Genomic DNA, 21795 nt, shown 5'->3' with positions numbered 1-21795 from the left:
TTCACTGGGTGAATGGCCTGTTCTATACAGGACATCAGACTACAGGATCTAGATTCTTCTGCCTTAAAATCTATGACTCAATGTTAGTTCTGCATTTCCAAACTTTGAAACCACTGGTTTTCTTTTAAGCTCCACGCTGACCTGAGGAGTTGGTCCCTTCACATCCTGTTTCATTAATTTCTCCAGGACCCTGATCCAAATCCCACTGAAATAAATGGGAATATTTCCATTGACTTCCAGGTCATGTCAAGTCTTGCATCTCAGAGTCTTAATGTTTCAGTTTGAAACCAAGAGTTGTACAGGTTCAATATAAGAGGAGCAGGACTGTCACAACATCTTTTAAAGGTTAATCAAACTTTATGAAATATTCAAAAAGGTTCAGGATTTGGTTTGAATTTTTATCAAACATTCAGCTTGGTGTTTTTCTTAAGTGTCTGCTGCTCATCGATCCATACGAGAGAGCAGCATGAAAAGGAATGATCATTATATGTGTATAATGATCCAGCTGGCACCAAGGCGATGAGAAACATTAACCACATGAGTGGGGAGAAAAGAGGATTTCAGGATGGTTTGGGCAGTTTTACAGAGATTCAGTTTATGATTAATTTTCATGCTCGGTCAGTGACCACATGAGCAAATGGAGATGATATATTCATAAAATTCAAAGGAGTTCATTCCTAGTATGACGACTCCGGTCACCTTTGTTAGTCCAGAGGTTATCTTGTTAATTCAGAGGAATTGACAACTCCTTTTGGCTAATTGCTTGCACCCACTTTTGCTGTATACAATATAAAAAGCGAGGATCTACTTTTCCTTTCTTTTATCCTGCCAGAATCCAGAATAACTGCTGCACTCTGCAATGGAACCTCTGGAAGCAACAGCTGTTTTCCTGGTGATTTGTATCCCTTCGCTTCTTTTCCTTTTGGCATGGAGAAAGGTGTCTGGAAGCGGGAGGCTGCCTCCTGGGCCTGTAGCTTTTCCCATCATAGGGAACACGCTGCAGCTGAATATGAGGAATTTGCCCAAACATGTGGAGGAGGTAAGGGTGTTTTCTTGGTATCAGTTATTGGGTTTTAGGTGGACATTAAGCAGAGCCTGGCACAAGCCGAGCATGGTGGCAATTCCATGTCACTCATCTCAAATTTCTGACTTATTTTTTTCACTAAACAATCAATTGTGGATGCTAGATGTAAACTGTTCAGGATAATATACGGGTCTTCTTAGGGGGGTCTTATTCACAAGTGATCCAGAGTGCCCCCTGTAGCTGCCTGTGATGGGTACAAATTATAGCAGGGTGGGGTCTACTGTGTTATGTAAGGAACTGGCAGTCAGGTGCCTTGGGTTCTGTTCCTACCTCTGCTACAGACTCCAGGTGTGCTTTTGGGCACCATGCTTAATCTCTCTCTGCCTTAATTTCCCCATCTGTAAAATTGCTCTCATGATATTTGCCTACATCACAAAACGATGGTAAGGCAGAAACTGCAGGTCAGCTTTGAAGAAATGACGTTGTGGTGTTGCATGTTCTGGCATTTTAGCCAGCTCAGCAAGCACAACCTGGGATTGGACAGACAGGTTGGATTCTTTCCTTCTCGCAAACCATCACAAATAATGAGGGTGATACAGGACAAATGTTGCCCCCAGTCACAGCTGTTCACCTTCATTCTCTTCTCATCATGCCCTGAGATACAGATGTGTTTGTCCATTTATTTGCAGAGGTGTAATCAACTGGAAATTGAACAGTAATTCTGCTGGTGATGTTAACGGGAAACAGAATCTTACTTTTCTCTGTCCTTGGCTCTGCAGGGCTGACAAGAGTAAAACGAAGGGAAACTCTGTCCTGTCATTATAAAATCAGCTGACATGACTGAATAAACGCAGGCAGCATTTCTGTGGTGTTAGAAGTGTCATTTTTACATAGCACTCAAGATCACCATTTAAAGGCCCCATATTAATGTAGTCTGCTCTTATAATGAGGTAATTGTATAACACATATAGAATTATCTTTGAAAGGCACAAACACATCTATAGGAAAAAATGTCAAAAATGTATTAAGATAAAGTGAAGCACTGAAAGATCAGGAAGTCCCAGATCCTCTAAGATATGTAGGAGTCTAACTCTCATAGAAATCAATGGAGTTAGGCTCCTAAACACTGTACCTTGGAGGATCTGGGCTGAAATGGCCAAGTCTGCACGGTGAGCAGTTTAGCTCAGTGGCATGAGAGCACTTTCATCAGTTTGTAATTTGATCTACACACATTCTTATTTGTAATTAAGTGGATCTAAGTTCAAAATATGTTACTGGTCTTTTGTGTTAAACATTCACAGCTCAGTGCAAAATATGGCCCAATTTTCACAATATACTTTGGCTCAGTACGCGTTGTGGTGCTGTATGGATATGAGATTGTGAAGGAAGCTCTGATTGGTCTCGGGGACGAGTTCAGTGGAAGAGGAAGTATGCCAATATTTGAAAGAATCTCCAAGGGAAGAGGTACATTTCAAGTAACGTCAGCATATAGAGGAGAACACAACTGCAAAGACAAAAGGGAAACAGCTGAAGTTTCATTCATAGAGTAGTAAAAATTGGATAAATAGTCTTGGTTTCAGGAAACAGCCCATTCCCTATTGTGCCACTGTTGCCCCAGAATTCGACATTCATGCGTGTACCCCAGAACTTGACAGTACAGCAGTCAGCCATAATGTACGTTCAGCCACTGCCAGCTGAAAACCAAGTATCACATAGCTAGGAATAGTCTTAGGCCTTTGTGAGACAAGGTCAGACAGCTGCACACTTGCAGTTTATTAATCAGAATGGGAGGATGGGATAGAAAGTTATGGAGGAAAGTGAGTGAATAGCGACCTTGGTTTTTAGGTGCCCCTAACATGTTGTTGTTATGGCTAGAAATACCAGAAATGTTTTGAGCTAATGAGTGGTTTGTTGAAAGTAGGAGAATTGAGGACCCAGTAGAGATTATTATGCTGACCCACTAGGAGTCACTATAGTTTATGTGCTTTGTTAAAGTTAGCTATAAAAGATTAGGTAAAAGTAAATACCTCGGAGCAGTCTGAGGGAGCTTTTCTTTGGGAAAGGAGCTGATATCTAAACTCCCTATCTGCCAGACAGAAAGAGGGCCCCTGGAAGTCCGACTGGTGATTACTCAAAATCATCTCAGATTGTGGGTAACTATATCTGGGATGTTCCAAACCTATTGCTTATGTCTGTGTGTGCTTAATATCTAATAAATCATAGATTTAGATAAAAGCACGCTTATATCAATAATTTATCAGATGGAATTGCTGTGTTCTCATTGATTTATTCCTGACGCTGCCTGGAGTGAAACAGTTAAGTTACCACAGTTTTGGGTTCTGAAAACACTGGGTAACATCACTGGTTCACTGACATGGATGGTTCCGAGCATGTCACTACAGGTTTATGACAGGTAACAGCCAGGCCAATCTACCTTACAAGGTCCAGAATACAGCCAGGAAAGCAGGACTGGAGAGGCAAAGAGGGTCAGAACAAACCATGAATTTCTATCCTCTTCCTCCCCTGTCCTCACAAGTATAGGTATAGCCCATTTGTGCTGGAAATGGCCCACCTTGATGATCATACACATTGTAAGGAGAGTGATCACTTTAGATAAGCTATTACCAGCAGGAGAGTGGGGTGGGGGGAGGTATTTTTTCATGCTTTGTGTGTATAAAAAGATCTTCTACACTTTCCACAGTATGCATCTGATGAAGTGAGCTCTGGCTCATGAAAGGTTATGCTCAAATAAATTGGTTAGTCTCTAAGGTGCCACAAGTACTCCTTTTCTTTTAGCCCATAAGCAGTGAAGGATTATTTGTATTATTGTTTTACTTGGGTGTCTCAGTTTTTAAGGTTCTTTAGTAGTAAGGAATTAATAAATATGGAAGCACCAAGAAGTCCTTTTCAGGAAGTCTTTTATCTTGTTTCCGCATTAAGTGAAATATATTTACATTACAATCACAGTGACTGTGAAAACAACCTTCAGTATATTTACTTGATTACACAGAAAAAAAAAACACTTGAAAGGAACGTTATTGAGGTTGTAAAGTCAAGCACTAGAAGTTAGGAATTGCTAGAATTAAGATTCCCTATGCAACTGCACAGACAGTTAGTGTTAATGAGTTAATGGAATAACTGATAGCAGCAGTAGCTTGTTATCTCACACGTGAACAGGCACCAGGATCTGTGAGGTGCTGGTGCATGCCCAGTAAAGACCGAACCTTTGGAGATTTTAGCTGCTAAATTCTAAGAAGTCTCTATTAAGCATGTGTGAAATATGATTTTTTTCAAAGGCTTGTAACTTGGGCACATTGTGGGAAACCACTGAAAATGAAGTGGCCTATAATGGCCAATTAACACCTCCGCAGTGGTGGGATAATGAAGGGTTAGTAGTCAGCAGGGTATCTTATAACTATTGTAATGGGCCATAAAAACAGTGTTTCTTTAAGAGTGAACCTCTTTTGCAGTCTGTCCCATCATGTTTTTAGCTTGGACACAACAATTAACTGCTGCAGACCTGAGGAAGAGCTCGGTGCAGCTCAAAAGCTTGTCCTTCCACCAACATAAGTTGATCCAATAAAAGATATTACCTCACCTACCTTGTCTACGTCATGTCCGGGGTCCGACATGGCAACAGCAATACTGCGAACAGTAATTGCAATGTAGCAGTAATGTCGTCTCCTTAGTAGAAAACAGGCACAATATCGGTTAAGTTGAAGTTGAGTCATCAATGTTTGGGTATTTTTTCAAATCGGCAAACTGTGTCTGACCCTCTCTCCTTTCATTCCTGTTCTCTTCCCTTTTCCAGGAATTGTTTTCAGCAATGGGGAGCAGTGGAAGCAGCTTCGCCGATTTGCCCTCACTAATCTGAGAAATTTTGGGATGGGGAAGAAAAGCATTGAGGAGCGTATCCAGGAGGAAACCCGTTTTCTAGTGGAAAGACTCAGAAACACACATGGTGGGGATTGTTTCATGTCCATTGGAAATTGAGGAGTCAAAGACTCTTGTCTTTCTGTTTTTCATTATATTAATTGTTTGGTTCAAACGTCTTGTAACTCAAGCCATTAACTGCACATATAATAACCTGCGTTAATGTAATGGGAAAGGATGTGTGCAACTTTCCAGAGAGGACCATTTCTGGCTGTTTCTTTCTCCCCTTTTCTCCCCTCTGATCTGTGATCAATGAGCAAATGGAAGATATTTGTCTAGAGTGCATAGACACGAACACAGTGAGCCATATTAGAGCGAGTTAATTCCAGTATGCTGGGTTAAGAAGACCCCCAGGCCTACAGTTTGCTTCTTCTCATTTTTTTCTCGGCTAGATATCTGATACATGTTTGGCACCTTCATTCTATAGTAGCAGTTCTCAACCTGTGGTGCACGGGCCACATTCGGCCCAATTAGCACACAGCTGCAGCCCAGCTCAGCTGTCTGCTAAAGGTTGGCCCACATGCCAGGTCCCCTGAGTTCCTGGCTGCCCGCCCAGTGAAGGGGTCTGGGCTGCCGGCACGAGTTTTGGGGGTCCAGGGATCCCAGGTGGCCCAGCAGGGTCAGGGGAAGCCGCCTGGCCCTACAAGCTCTGGAGTCTGAAGCAGCCATGCGGCGAGGGTCCAGGGTCGGGGCGGCTGGCCAGCCCTTTGGGGTCAGGGGCAGGCAGCCGGCAGGCCCTGTGTGGCAGGGGTCCAGGATCCAGGGTCGGGGTCAGGTCCATACTGCTGCTTCCCCACCACCTGGTCCCAAGGGCTGGGATCCTTTCTGTGAAATGGGCCCCAAGTCAGACAGGCAGGTATCACTCAGAGAGGGACTGGTGGCCCCTGGTCAGACCAGAGTTTGCCATGGTGCAGAGCAGAGTGAAAACTGATTGCCAGCAGAAAAAGTGGTGGTTGTTTAATTTAGCATGTGAGAGGTAAGAGTGGAGATTGGGGCAGCCCTAACCCACCCTCCCCAGGGAATATTGCTGTCAGCCCCACCTTGCCCTAGGGTGGGAGATCCACAACGTCCCCGTGTTGCCAGGGACTCTGATGCTAAGGGTGAAGACACTGAATTAAAACTGATTCTTTTTAGTTTTGTTTTGCTCCAGGGCAGCCCTTTGACCCCACCCTCTTCCTTACTCATGCCGTCTCCAACGTTATCTGCTCCATCATCTTTGGGGACCGGTTTGACTATGAAGATAAGAAGTTTGTTACTTTAATTAGTCTTGTACAAGAAAATGACAAGCTCCAGCGCTCTCCCTGGACAGCGGTATGTTCAGGGGTTTATTTTATTCTCCTCGTTTGTATTGAGGGAGGGAACAGAGATTTATTTCTTTAACTATTAATTTTCCTTAAACAAGTGTTATTTCAGATTCCCATAATGGTCTTATTCTCTTCATTAGGCTGCAGCTACAACCAAACCCAGCCTCAAACTTGTTTCTAAGTCTTGTTTAAATTCCCAGACAAAACACTTCATTAGCTCAGAATTAAGTTTGATTAAGGATATTCACTATCAACATTATTGGTAAAAAATCAAGAAAGTTGCCAGTTAAAATGTTGACATCCACACCAATCACATCACATGCCTTATCCCATAAGCAACATGATAGTGAATGTGATCATATTTCTCACCTCCAAAGCAAACTTTCTTTCACTTCCAGCTCACAGCCAACCACCAGACACATTCCCATTCCTGAAAATCTCGCTAATTGCACAATGAAGGGCCAAACTGTTTGTTGGCATAACTCAGTCAAAATAAAGGGAGTTACACCACAAGAGAGAATTTGACCCATTTACTGCCACCTCAGGAAGTCTAAAGTATATTTTCCTTTTAAAGACTATAATTGTTTATTGCTGCTTAAGAAAATCTGTGGTCAGAGCTAAGATTGGACACTTGAGTGGTTTTTTTTGTTTGTTTTGTTTTTTAGTAAAAGGATGTGTATTCTGGGGGTGGTTTTATGTGGGGAAAAATGGAATGTACCTTAGCTGATATAACTGAATGTCACTGCTGTTTTTGTGAGGAATTTATGTATGTTCGATAGCCTGACTTAGTGGAGTTCGCAACGATCTGTTGAATCCATTTTCATAAGAAGGTGCCACAGAAATATTGTATTGTTCTGCTGTACTTGAATCATTTGAGTGAACACGATGATTATCTGTTGTGTCCAGATATATCAAGCTGTGTTTTTCTTTCATCCTTTATAGCTGTATGTTTTTTTCCCGACTTTTATGGATTACATCCCTGGTCCTCACCAGGGGTTATTTAAAAATGCTCAGGAGTTCAGAAGATTTGTTCTGGAGAGAGTGAAGATGCACAAAGAGTCTCTGGATCCCAACTGCCCTCAAGACTTTATTGATGCTTTCCTCATCAAAATGGAAGAGGTATGTGAAGGCAGAAGCACTTCCCCTTTCTTGTAGAATGGGTTATATGTATCATGGGGATTAATTTGTTAAGCAATAACAGAGGACAGGGCTTTGGAGAAGGCCCAAAGGGGAGACATGGTCTCTGCCCACGGAATATACATTATAATGGTCAAACTCTTCTCTCCTCCTTCATATAAAGAAAAAAAATCACCTTATTGCACAGAAAAGACCCAATGCACCACAGTAATACAGCTGTAATGTCAGGTGCTATGGGCCATTTTTGTGGGATTTTTATAATGATCAGAGGTGGGTCACCTGTTGGGTAGAAGAATATATATCTGAATATATCCTACAGTTTTACCATCAATAATCAAAGATCTTCACCAAATCTTTTTTCAGGAGCATAAGAATGTCCAGTCAGAATTTAATGTGGAAAGTTTGATACGAAGCACAGTAGAATTATTTATCGCTGGAACAGGGACAACCAGCATCACTCTGAAATATGGACTCCTGATTCTTCTGAAATATCCAGAAATAGAAGGTAGCAGTCTCCCCTCCCTGCACACACAAAATGTTAGGTCCTAGGGGTACATGAGGAATACATGACCAGTAAATGGATACAGAGCATCTCCCCTTCAGTCACCAGAAGCGCCTGGCCTGGCAGTGACCCATGTTATTGTAACATGGTGATGGTTCATTAGTTTATGTGAAGTGGGTTGAAGATGTGTTGGGTGGGGGACGACGGTTTCATACTCCAGTTCCCTGCAGGCACACATTCTCATTCAAAAAGCACCATTATAACGGGCATTACTTGTCCCCGTATTGACAGTCTGAGCAAAGGGGCCAAAGGCTAAATAGGCCATTGTGATTGAATTCCTCTCTCAATCCAGATCAGTGTAGTTTCTGTAACCCCAAATTGACCAGGTTTGTTATAATCCCAAATTGCAGACAGTGTGATACAATGGTGGCAAATCTATGGAAATCCTCCTTTACCATTATTGTTAAGCCTCATTAATCTGATGACAGAGAAAGTTCATGAAGAGATTGACCGTGTGATTGGCCAAAGTCGAAGCCCCTGCATGGCGGATCGAAGCCAGATGCCCTACACAGATGCTGTGGTACATGAAATCCAGAGGTTCTTCACTTTTGCCCCGTTAGGTGTTCCACGTGCTGTGACTAGAGATGTTCATCTCAAACAGTACCTTATTCCCAAGGTCAGTGTCTGTGAAAGGTTGGGTTCTTTTACCTTTTTCACCTTTTAATTTTGAATTATTCACAATAGAAATGCTTCAACTAGATTTTGTGTGATGGTTTTTTGTTTTTTTTTTTTGCTCTTTTACCAATTATTGAATCCCTCCAAGCCTCTGCATGAAGCAGAACAGCAGTTTGCAATCTGCAGGCTGGACTTTTCTTCCAGGACAGGGTTTCCAGATCCTAGCTGTGGCATTTAGCTAATATGCAGAACCATTTTTTTCTTTTGAGGCTGAAGGGATTTTGTTTCTGGGGAAATTTCTTGGTACAGTTAGTTCACAAACAAAACAACATAGGAAAGTTTAAAAAGTATGAGAGCCCTCCCAACCTTTGCTTATTTCTGGAACGGAATGCAAGCCAATAAATACAAATATGAAACAAAACAAAAACTATACTTCAAGGTTAAAGTATTTTTAATAGTGAGCCAAACTTACACAGTTAATTCTTGGTTTTTGTTTACTAAATAATGAAAAATAGACTTGGATTTATATTAAATAGACTAATAGATTCTTATGCTAGACAGGACCATTGTGATTGTTTAGTTTGATGTCCTATATAACACGTGCCATGGAACTTGTCCAAGAACAGATCTTTTAGAAAAACATCCAATCTTGATTTTAAAAAATTGTCAGTGATGGAGAATCCACCACGACCCTTGGTAGATTGTTCCGACGGGTAATTACTCTAACCGTTAAAAACTTCCACCTTATTTCTAGTCTGAAATTGTCCAGCTTCAGCTTCCAGCCACTGGACCATGTTACATCTCTCTGTTAGATTGAGGAGCCCATTATTAAATATTTGTTCCCCATGCACTTATAGATACTTAGGGACCATTATCAAGTCACTCCTTGACCTTCTCTTCATTAAACTAAATATATTGAGCTCTTTGAGCGTATCACCATAAGGCATGTTTTCTAATTCTTTAATCATTTGAGCTCTGGGCACCAGAATTGGACACAGTATTCTGGCAGGGATCTCACCAGTGCCAAATACAGAAGTAAAATAACCTCGCTACTCCTACTCGAGATTCCCCTGTTTTGCATCCCAGGATAGCGTTAGCTTATTTGGCCACAGCATTACACTAGGAGATCATGTTCAGCTAATTATCCACCACAACGCCCAAATCTTTTGAAAAGTGATTATTTTACTAGGCTAGAAGCCGCATACTGTAAGTATGGCCCATCTTCTTTGTTCCCAGAGATGTACATTTACATTTAATTGTATTAAAATGCATATTGTTTACTTGCGCCCATTCTACCAAGCAAGCTAGATTGCTCTGAATCAGTGACCTGTCCTCTTCAGTATTTGCCACTCCCCCAAGTTTTGTGTCCTCTGAAAACTTTATCAGTGGTGGTTTTCTGTTTTCTTCCATGTCATTGTTAAAAATGTGAAATACAATAGGGCCAAGAACCAGTCCCTGCAGGACCCCACTGAAAACAGACCCGCTCAGTGACAATTTCCTATTTACAATTAAATTTTGAGATCTATCAGTTAACCAGTTTTTAATCCATTTAATATGTGCCATATTAATTTAATATTGTTCTGGTTTTTAATCAAAATATCATGCAATACCAAGTCATACCTTATAGAAGCCTAAGTGTATTATGTCGTCACTACTACCCCTATCAACCACCTTTGTAATCTCATCAAAAAAGGATATCAAGTTAGTTTGACAGTCTATTGTCCATAACCCCATGTTGATTTGCATTAATTGCACTATCCTCCTTTAGTTCTTTATTAATCTAGTCCCATAACATCAGCTCCATTATCTTGCCTGGGTTCGATGTCAGGCTGATATGCCAGTGATTAACCAGCTCATCCCATTGACCTTTTTTAAAAATTGGCACAGCATTAGCTTTCTTCCAGTCTTCTGGAACTTACCCACTTCTCCAAGACTTATTGAAAATCAACATTAATGGTCCAGCAAGCTCCTTGGCCAGCTCTTTTAAAACTCTTGAATGCAAGTTACCTGGACCTGCTGATTTCAAAATATCTAACTTCAGTAGCTTCTGCTTAACATCCTCCAAAGATACTAATGGACAAAGATAAAAGGCCAGGAGGACAATTGTGATGATCTACTCTGACCTGTATAACACAGGCCATAGAACCTCCCCAAAAAATGTCTTTGATATAGCTTCTCTCTCACTGGCAGCGGTATTTTGCTGGGTCTGATATGCTGAATAATAATACTTATCTCCTGTATCTCAAAGCACTTTACCAAGAGGAAGTAGTATTGCTATCCCCATTTTACAGAGGGGAGCAACAAGGGCTCTGACACCAAAAGTGACTTGCCTAAAGTCACTCAGTGTATCCTAGCTCTGCCAATGAGTAGTACAAAGGCTGGACTGCAGTTCAGTGGAATTAGCTGTGCTCGTGAAATTTTAATATTTCTGTTTCTGGTTGAAAGCATGACATTCAGGGGATGCAAGGAAATGAAGAAAAACAAAGACGGATCCCACAGTCCACCTCCGTGAATTCTGGAGGCTTCTCTCTTTTGGATAGTATCCACTTTAACTCTTTTCTTCTGCATTTGCTAATTCAGGGCACCACGGTATTTCCTTCACTGAAGTCAGTTCTGTATGACAGCAGGGAATTTCCAAACCCAGAGCAATTTAACCCAGGACATTTCTTGGACGAAAATGGTGCCTTTAAGAAGAGTGACTTCTTCATGCCTTTTTCTGCAGGTAAATTAAGCCATTTTTATTTCAGATCCCAGACTGTCTTCTGGCTTTGCCTTGAACTTCCTAGTGGCTCTCAGACTGTTTAGTGCATAGTGTTTTCAGGTGGCCTATGAAGCAGAGTCTCTCACGCTAGCAAAGCATCTATCAGTCTTTAAAGACAGGTTTTAGAGTAGCAGCCGTGTTAGTCTGTATCCGCAAAAAGAAAAGGAGTACTTGTGGCACCTTTAGAGACTGACAAATTTATTTGAGCATAAGCTTTTGTGAGCTACAGCTCACTTCATTGGATGCATCCGATGAAGTGAGGTTGTAGCTCACGAAAGCTTATGCTCAAATAAATTTGTCAGTCTTTAAAGAGTGTCACTTCCTGCTCGTTGTCTGAAGTCAATTTTTTGACTAACTACGCACTCCCTTCCTTCTCTTCACTCTGCCTGGCAACATCATGTCTAGCTTGTGCGGTGTCTGTCTGGTATAAATTAATCCCTGATATAATGGCCAGACAACACTAAAACTGAATAGAGTACCAAATGTATGGTAAGACAAAGCCAACTGCATAATCATCTGGAGAGATATCCTAGAAATGCAGGGTTGGAAGGGACCTTGACAGGTCATCAAGTCCAGCCCCCTGAGCTGATGCAGGACCACATAAATCTAGACCATCTGTGACAGATGTTTGTCCAGCCTGTTCTTAAAACCCTCCAGTGATGGGGATTCCACAACCTCCCTGTATAGTTAAAAAAGTTTTCCTAATTTCTAAACTAAATCTCCCATGCTGCAGATTAAGCCCATTACTTCTTGTCGTACCTTCAGTGGACAAGGAGAACAATTGATTCCTGTCCTCTTTATGACAGCCCTTCACATATTTGAAAACTATTATCGGGTCCCCCATCAATTGTCTTTCTCAAGACTAAACATGCCCAGTTTTGTTAGTTTCCTCAGCGGTCAGGTTTTCTAAACCTTTGATCATTTTTGTTGCTCTCTTCAGGACTCTCTCTAATTTATCCACATCTTTCCTAAAGCATGGTGCCCAGAACTGGACAGGGTACTTCAGCTGAGACCTCACCAGTGCTGAGCAGAGTGGGATAATTACCTCCCTGTCTTATATATGACACTCCTGATAATACACACCAGAATGTTATTAGCCTTTTTTGCAACTGCATCCCATGGTTGACTTATATGCAATTTGTGATCCACTGTAACTCCCCTGGATGCTTTTCAGCAGTACTACTGCTTAGCCAGCTATTCCCCATTTTATAGTTGTGCATTATAAATGTCCATATATTATAAGCATATTCTCCAATCCATCATCCAAGTTATTAATGAAAATATTGATTAGTACTGGACACAAGAAAGGACCTTCCAGGACCCCATTATATACACCCTCGCAGTCTGAAAGCAAACCATTGATAGCTACTCTCTGAATACGTTTTTTTTTAAACCAGTTGTGAACCCACCTTATAGTAATTTCATCTTGACACCATTTCCCTAGTTCGCTTATGAGAATGTCATGTGGGTCTGTGACAAAAGCCATATTAAAACCAAGATATATCACATCTACTGCTTCCCCTCTGTTCTCTATGTCAGTAACCCTGTTAAAGAAGGAAATCAGGATGGTTTGGCATGATTTGCTCTTGACAAATCCATGCTGGCTATTCCTCATAACCCTATTATCTTCTAGGTACTTACCAATTGATTGTTTAATAATTTGTTCCAGTATCTTTCCAGGCTGACTGGTCGACAATTCCCCAGGTCCTCTTTGTTCCCCTTGTTAAAGCTAGGTACTATGTTTTTCCATTTCCAGTCTTCTGGGACCTAAGCCATCCTCCATGAGCTCTCAAAGATAATTGCTAACCATTCTGAGATTGCTTCAGCTAGTTCCTAAAATTCATTGGCCCCTGCTGACTTGAATATGTCCAACTTATCTAAATATTCTTTAACCTGTTCTCTCCCTATTTTGGAGTGTGTTTCTTTCCCCTTGTTGTTAATATTAATTGTGTTGAGTATGTGGTCACCATTCACCTTTCCAGTGAAGACAGAAGCAGAAGGTGCATTAAATACCTCAGCCTTCTTGATGTCATCAAGGGACTACTTAACTTCTCTACTTGAATCTAAGCTACTGAGCCTCCCTGCCACTCTGTTAACAGTGCCTTTCAGCCTTCTTCCTCCACCCTGCTATTCAGGACACCCACACCTCTCTACTTGTTACTTCTCTCCTTCTACTCAGTCACCACCATGTCACTCCCCCAGAAAACTGTTTAGCTCATTTGGAAAGTGGATAATCTATTCCTCAAACCCCACATCTTCCCACCCTTCACCCCCAACTGCCTTTAAAATGGCAATATAAGGAACTCAATTCCTCAGATTATCTGTGAGCAGCTTCTTAAACCCACGTACACTTTCATACCTTACTGAACTCTGAGAGACAACCATTATCCTCCATGCACTTGCCCTGAATCACTCTGTGCATCTAACTTTAATCCTGAGGTTTTGCTTCCTTAATAACCATATTTAATATGTGCTACAAAGAAAGATCTCCAGCATCAACTCAAAATTCCTTTTTCATTGCAGGGAAGCGGATTTGCGTGGGAGAGGGTCTGGCTCGGATGGAGCTCTTTTTGCTACTGACAACGATTTTGCAGAACTTTACCTTGAAACCTGTCGTTGACCCCAAACATATTGATATAACTCCCAAGTCGAGCTTCATGTCAAATGCACCAAAATCATACCAACTTTGTGTTCTTCCTCGATAAAGATAGTGAAAAGTCACCTCAATACCTTAGACCTGTGCATTAATTTGATTGTCTTTGATTCTGAACTCATTTACACAGTGACAGAAATGAACTCATTGTCTTCAGACAGACAGATCAATTACTAGTTTTTTTATGTAACTTGGATTTAACAAAATTATGTGTAGTATCAAAAAATAACCATACAATTGACTCAAAAAGCCATGTACAATAATCATGTAGTGTTCTCAGAAGGGCTCAGGTTGGAACAGAACCTGGCTATGTTTTCAGTTCATTTGTGGTTTGGTTGACATCTATGGAAACTTCTTTAGGCAGCTCTAAGGCTTCTTTATTGACAAAGAGTTGGTAACAGTGTACCAGCCAATGAGAATAAATTGTGATGATGTAATGCTTTTGGCTCAATATCCTACTTTGATAGGCAGAGTTTCTGTAGCATTGGACCGAACTAGAGTTCTCCCTCTCCTGCTCATTCATGCAAGTTAAACTAAGCACAGTGTTAATAAAGTTGCTCCTCATTAATTTTCCAACTCACCTAAACACTTCTATATATTTACATATTTATGTACTTTTGTGATACATATTCCAGGTCTGGGACCAAGCTGGGAGGTGCAGATTCATTCACCAAATAGTCACTGAACGAACAAAACATGATGCCAATTTAGATTTGGTATTGGGGGGTAGTGAGGACCTCATGGAACAACTGGTTGTAGGGGAAAACCTTGGTTCTAGTGATCATGAGCTAATTCAGTTTAAACTAAAGGGATGGAAAAACAGAAATTGATCTGCAACTAGGGCCCTTGATTTCAAAGGAGCTAACTTTAAAAACATAAGACAATTAGTTAGGGAAGTGGATTGGACTGAAGAACTCAAGGATTTGAATGTGGAGAAGGCTTGGAGTTACTTTAAGTCAATGTTACAAAAACTATCTGAAGCCTGCAACCCAACCAAGGGGAAAAAATTTGTAGGAAAGGGCTCCAGAACAAGCTGGATGAGGAAGCATCTCAAACAGGTGATTAAGAGAAAGCAGAAAGCCGACAAGGAATGGAAGATAGGATGGATCAGCAAGGAAAGCTACCTCTTGGAGGTCAGAAAGTGTAGGGATAAAGTGAGAACTGCCAAAGGCTAAGCAGAGTTGGACCTTGCAAAGGGAATTAAAACTAATAGTAAAAGGTTTTTTCGGCCATAATAATAATTGGAAAACAATGAAAAAAGAAGTGGGACCGCTAAATTCTGAGGATGGGGGATGGGGGCAGAGAATGAAGATAATCTAGGTGTGGTCCAGCCATGTCCGGATTAACAGGCTTTAGGGGCTTCAGCGCAGGGCCCCGGGCTAAGGGGGGCCCCAGCACTGCAGAGCCCAGGAAGGCTGCCTGCATGCCGTGGCCCCATGCTGCTCCTGGAAGTAGCCGGCTACTGGCACGTTTCTGCAGCCCCTGGCGGGGGGCGGGAGGGAGGTGGCTCTGCATGCTGCCCTCACCCCCAGCACCATCCCTGCAGCTCCCATTGGCCAGAAGCCAGTCAATGGGAGCTGCAGGGGTGGCGCTTTCGGGCACGGGCAGCACATGGAGACACGCTGTCCCTCTCCCTCCAGGGGCATGCAGAGATGTGCCAGCAGCCGGCCGCTTCTGGGAGCAGCATGGGGCCACGGCATGCAGGCAGGCGGCCTGTCTGAGCCCCACTGTGCCGACGGCTGGGAGACGCCTGTGGTAAGCGCCTCCCAGCCGGAGCCTGCAGCTAGCACCCCCTCCTGCACCTCAATCCCCTGCCCAAGGTCAGAATCCCCGCCTGCACCAAACTCCCTCCCAAAGCCCGCACCCCTCACCCTCTCCTGAACCCCAATGCTCTGCCCCAGTCTGGTGCCCCCTCCTGCACCCAAACTGCCTCCCAGAAAGAAACTAATATAACAGCTGTTCTAAGGTGATAAATAGGCTATTTTGAATTAACTTAACTATATTCTACATGTTTTAAGACTGAAATGTAACAGAACAGCTTTATGTTAATTAAAAGGCAAGTTTAGTATCGCATTAATAGCCTTGATGCCATAATTGTGATAATTTTGTTTTAAATTAGGAAAAAGACTTGTATTCAGGGGCCCCACAAAATCTAATAGCCCCGGGCCCACAGGAGAGTTAATCTGGCCCTGGGTCCAGCCATCTGTACAATTACTTTGCTTCCATTTTTAATACGGGTAATGAAAAGCTTCGGGGTAGTGGCAGGTTGGCTAATGGGAATGAAGATATGGAAGTAGAAATTACCACAACCAAGGTGGAAGTCAAACTCAAACAGTTTAATGGGACTAAATCAGGGGGCCCAGATAAATTCCACCCAAGAATATTAAAGGCACTGCCACATGAGATTCCAAACCCAATAGCAAGGATTTTTAATGACTCTGTAAACTCAGGGGTCATATCTTAGGACTGGAGAATTGCTAATATAGTACTTATTTTTAAGAAACTGAAAGAAAAGTGATTTGGGAAACTACAGGCCTGTTACTTTGATCTCAATTGTACACAAGGTCTTGGAACAAATTTTGAAAGTTTTGAAAGAAAGTTGTTAAGGACATAGAGGTTAATGGTAAGTGGGATAAAATACAACATGGTTTTACTGAAGGTAGATGGTGCCATACAAACCTGACCTCTTTTTTTGATAAGATAATTGATTTTTTTAGACAAAGGAAATGCTGTAGATCTAATATACCTGGATTTTAGTAAGGCATTTGCTACAGTTCCACATGGGAATTTTTTAGTTAAATTGGAGAAGATGAGGATTAATATGAGATGTGAGAGGGGGGAAAGATAATAACAGAAAATGTGGAAATGGCAGAGGTGAGTACTGACTTCTTAGTTTCGGTTTTCACCAAGAAGGTTGGTGGCCATTGGACATCTAACATAGTAAATGCCAGTGAAAATGAGGTAGGATCAGAGTCTAAAATAGGGAAAGAACAAGTCAAAAATTACTTAGACAAGTTAGATGTCTTCCAATCACTAGGGTCTGATGAAATGCATCCTAGAATATTCAAGGAGATGACTGAGGAGATATCTGAGCCACTAGCAATTACCTTTGAAAAGTCATGGAAGACGGGAGACATTCCAGAAGTCTGGAATAGGGCAAATATAGTGCCCATCTATAAAAATGGAAATAAGGATAACCTGGGGAATTACAGACCAGTCAGCTTAACTTCTATACCCGGAAAGATAGTGGAGCAAATAATTAAGCAATCAATTTGCAAACACCTAGAAAATAATGTGATAAATAACAGTCAGCATGGATTTGTCAAGAACAAATTGTGTTAAACCAATCTGCTAGCTTTGTTTGACAGGGTAACAAGCCTTGTGGATGGGGGGCAGTGGGAGGTGTGGTATATCTTGACTTTAGTAAGGCTTTTGATACTGTCTTGCATGACCGTCTCATAAACAAAGTAGGGAAATACAACCTAGATGGAGCTACTATAAGGTGGGTGCATAACTGGTTGGAAAATTGTTCCCAGACAGTAGTTATCAGTGGTTCACAATCATGCTGGAAGGGCATAATGAGTGGGGTCCCGCAGGGATTGGCTCTGGGTCCAGTTCTGTTCAATATCTTCATCAATGATTTAGATAATGGCATAGAGAGTACATTTATAAAGTTTGTGTACGATACCAAGTTGGGAGGGATTGCAAGTGCTTTGGAGGATAGGATTAAAATTCAAAATGATCTGGACAAACTGGAGAAATGGTCTGAAGTAAATAGGATGAAATTCAATAAGGACAAATGCAACGTACACCACTTAGGAAGGAACAATCAGTTGCACACATACAAAATGGGAAATGATCGCCTAGGAAGGAGTACTGTGAAAAGGGATCTGGGGGTCATAGTGGATCACAAGCAAAATATGAGTCAACAGTGTAACGCTGTTGCAAAAAAAGAGCAAACATCATTCTTGGATGTATTAGCAGGAGTATTGTAAGCAAGACACAAAAAGTAATTCTTCTGCTCTACTCCACGCTGATTAGGCCTCAACTGGAGTATTGTGTCCAGTTCTGGGCACCAAGTTTGAGGAAAGATGTGGACAAATTGGAGAAAGTCCAGTGAAAAGCAACAAAAATGATTAAAGATCTAGAAAACATGACCTATGAGGGAAGATTGAAAAAATTGGTTTAGTCTGGAGAAGAAAAGACTGAGAGGGGACATAACAGCTTTCAAGTGCATAAAAGATTGTTAAAACGAGGAGGGAGAAAAATTGTTGTTCTTAACCTCCGAGGACAGGACAAGAAGCAGTGGGCTTAAATTGCAGCAAGGGCAGTTTACATTGGACATTAGGAAAAACTTCCAAACTGTCAGAGTGGTTAAGCACTGGAATAAATTGCCTAGGGAGTTGTGGAATCTCCATCATTGGGGATTTTTAAGAGCAGGTTGGACAAACACCTGTCAGGGATGGTCTAGATAATACTTAGTCCTGCCTTGAGAACAGGGGACTGGACTAGATGACCTCTCGAGGTCCCTTCCAGTTCTATGATTCTATAAGGAACTGATTAAAAGGGAGACTACAAAGGATCAAACCAAAAGGTGAAATGTCAAGCTGGAGTAGGGTGACCAGATAGCAAATGTGAAAAATCAGGACTGGGGTGGTGGGATAACAGGTGACTATATAAGACATATTTCTGAATATTGGGACTGTCCCTATAAAATCGGGACATCTGGTCACCGTAGGCTGGAGGGAGGTTACTAGTGGAGTTACTCAGAGATCAGTCTTTGGGAAAACCTTAGTCAAAATTTTTATTAATGACCTTGGCACAAAAAATGGGAGTGTGGTAATAAAATTTGCGGATGACACAAAGTTGGGAGGTATTGCCAGTACAGAGGAGGACTGGAATATCATGCACGAAGATCTGGATGACTTTGAAAACTGAAATAATAGAAACAGGATGAAATTTAATAGTGCAAAGTGCTAGGTCATGCACTTTGGGACTAACAACAAGAATTTTTGCTATAAGCTGTGGATTTATCAGTTGGAAATGACAGAGGAGGAGAAAGACCTGGGTGTATTGGTTCATCACAGGATGACTATGAGCCATCAATGTGATGTGGCTGTGAAAAAGGCTAATGCAGTCCTAGGACGCATCAGGCAAGGTATTTCCAGTAGAGACAGGGAGGAGTTAGTACTATTATACAAGGCAATGGTGAGACCTCACCTGGAATACTGTGTGTAGTTCTGTATTAAAACAACGTGGAGTCCGGCAGCACCTTAAAGACTAACAGATTTATTTGAGCATAAGCTTTTGTGGGTATAAACCCCATTTGTTCAGATGCACGTGGGTTTTTTACCCTAAAAAAAGCTTATGCTCAAATAAATCTGTTAGTTTTTAAGGTGCCACTGGACTCCTCATTGTTTTTGTGGATACAGACTAACATGGTGTAACGATGCTGCCTTTGGTGTGGCACTACTGAGAGTATCAATTCAGGACAAATTGCTTAGAGCAGGGTTATAGCCCAAGGCTGGGTTTCCTTTACTATTAAGGCACACCAAACCAGCCAAACAGAGAGGACTTTGGTTTCACCCCACTGGCTAACCATAAGTCATACAAGCAATTCCCTTAGACACTGCAGTTTCCCAGTATCACCACCAGTGCCACTCGTTATGGGGAGGAATGGTTATGAAAACCAATACCCCAGTAAAAGAAAAAAGGTTCTCCTGATCCCAAAGGACCAAGCCCCAGACCCAGGTCAATATACAAGTCATATCTTACCCAGAAATCACAATAACTGTTGTCAGTTCTTTAGAATCTGAAATCTAAAGGTTTATTCATAAAATAAAGAAATATAGATGAGAGCTAAAATTGGTTAAATGGAATCAGTTACATACAATGGCAAAGTTCTTGGTTCAGGCTTGTAGCAGTGATGGAATAAACTGCAGGCTCAAAACAAGTCTCTGGAGTACATCCACAGCTTGGATGGGTCATTCAGTTCTTTGTTCAGAGCTTCATTGCAGCAAAGTTCCTCCAGAGGTTAGAAGCGGGATTGAAGACAAAATGGAGATGATGATGCCACCTTTTATAGCCCTTTTGCCATGGCTTGTGCTTTCTTTGTTCCAACCACAAGCCACCCAGCACATGGCATGGAAAAACCTTAGAGTTCTGTCCATAGGCATGTCCCTGCATGCCTTGCTGAGTCAAGTATCTGCCTTTTCTCAATGGGTCAATTGTATAGCTGATGGTCCTTAATGGGCCATCAAGCAGGCTAGGCAGTGCTGATGCCAAATTGTCTGGGGTGTCGCCCAGAAGCATAGCACAAATTTGAAAAACATACAGGATAGAGCCAATACTTATAACTCTAAACACAAAAATGATGCATGCATACAGACAGTACAGTCATAACCAGCAAATCATAACCTCTTCTTAGACACCTCACTTGACCTCCCTTGTACAAGATTTGGTGCCACTATATGACCTTGGTTACAACAATGGTCTATATGGCCACAGTTCGCGTCAATAGCGTCACACACGGCTACCCCTCTGATACTGAGTTCTGGATTGCCATGTTTAAGAAAGATGAATTCAGACTAGAACAGGCGCAGAGAATGGCTACAAGGACAATCAGAGGAATGGAAAACCTACCTTATGAGAGGAGACCCAAAGAGCCTGGCTTGTTTAGCCTAACCAAACGAAGGCTGAGGGGAGGTTTGATTGCTCTCTAAAAATACATCAATTGGATAAATACCACAGCAGAAAAGGAGTTATTTAAGTTAAGTACCCAAGGTGGACCCAAAAACAAATGGGTATAAACTGGCCATCAACAAGTTTCAGCATGAAATTAAACAAAGGTTTCTAACCATCAGAGGAGTAAAATTCTGAAACAGCCTTCCAAGGGGAGCAGTGGGCTGCAAAAAATCTAACTGGCTTCAAGACTGCGCTTGATAAGTTTATGGAAGGAATGGTACGAGGGGACTGGCTACTCTGGCACATAGCTGATTTGCGACTGCTAGCAGCAAATATGTTCCACAGACAGTGATGGGACACTAGATGGGGAGGGCTCTGAGTTACAATTGGGCATTCTTTCCCAGGTGCCAAAGCTGCTGTGCATTGACCTTATTGTGCACAGATCTCCACTTCAAGTGGTCTCCCACTGATGTATGCGCATTGTTACGCTGACATAGTAATGCCACCTCCCCAACTGGCATTGAGCCATGATTGATGTACATATGTCAATTCAGCTTGAGTTGACCCTAACAGTCCGCCAGCAACTGTCCCACAATGCCCGATACTGGCTGCTCTTGTCACAATTGCGAATTCCACTGCCCAGTGGTCATGTAGACTGGAAGCCACTCTCGCCCCCCCACTTAAAACGTCCAAGAAGTTTTGCTTTCCCTTCCTATTATACTGGCAATGGCACCTCTGTGTGTTTTATCTGCATCTGGGGCCATGGTGGCCTTGAGGACTTCCCCCTCCACACCCATGGAATGACCAATCCAGATGAGGAGAAAAAAAGAGGATGTGGGAAGAGATGTTCTGTGAGATCCTGAAAGCCAGCGCTGCATCATGCCTTGAAGAGAAGCATGGAGGGTGAACGTTGCAGGCAACCAAGAGAAGGAATGCGTGGAAAGGAGAAAGGACCACCAGGAAAAGAAGAGGGAGATGCACCAGGACATACTGGGGCTTCTCCAGCAGCAAACACAGATGTTGCAGACTCTTGTGGACTGCCAAGTCCAACAATCCCAGTATTGATTCCCATTGCAGTCAGTGGAGAACTGCAGCAAAGCACCTCCCTAAATCCACCCCTCA

General features: G+C 42.1%; 1 protein-coding gene across 4 annotated transcripts; it reads left to right on the top strand.

Moving 5' to 3' along the window:
- The first annotated feature begins 664 nt into the window (after positions 1-664).
- LOC140914639 (cytochrome P450 2H2-like) lies at positions 665-14426 on the top strand. Of its 4 annotated transcripts, none has more exons than XM_073352988.1 (9): positions 666-1039; positions 2326-2488; positions 4836-4985; positions 6108-6268; positions 7204-7380; positions 7762-7903; positions 8311-8576; positions 11156-11297; positions 13860-14426. In XM_073352988.1, exons 1-9 carry the CDS (start codon positions 860-862, stop codon positions 14039-14041), a joined length of 1563 nt encoding a protein of 520 aa, XP_073209089.1. In that variant the 5' UTR covers positions 666-859; the 3' UTR covers positions 14042-14426. The 4 variants fall into 4 exon arrangements, with proteins under 4 accessions (XP_073209092.1, XP_073209089.1, XP_073209091.1 ...); XM_073352989.1 differs by having other exon boundaries at positions 667-1039; positions 8389-8576; XM_073352991.1 differs by lacking the exon at positions 11156-11297 and having other exon boundaries at positions 665-1039; positions 13860-14063.
- Positions 14427-21795: the final 7369 nt, after the last annotated feature.

This window comes from Lepidochelys kempii, chromosome 7 (assembly GCF_965140265.1).
Source record: "Lepidochelys kempii isolate rLepKem1 chromosome 7, rLepKem1.hap2, whole genome shotgun sequence".
NCBI lineage: Eukaryota > Metazoa > Chordata > Testudines > Cheloniidae > Lepidochelys > Lepidochelys kempii.
This window is presented reverse-complemented; position numbering and strand designations above follow the sequence as displayed.

Excerpts from the sequence above, each read along its gene's own strand:
- LOC140914639 (XM_073352988.1), top strand. The coding sequence starts at position 860 with ATGGAACCTCTGGAAGCAACAGCTGTTTTCCTGGTGATTTGTATCCCT. Across the intron at positions 2,489-4,835 it reads AAGAATCTCCAAGGGAAGAG|GAATTGTTTTCAGCAATGGG; the intron begins GTACATTTCAAG and ends TCCCTTTTCCAG. Across the intron at positions 7,904-8,310 it reads GAAATATCCAGAAATAGAAG|ACAGTGTGATACAATGGTGG; the intron begins GTAGCAGTCTCC and ends CCCAAATTGCAG.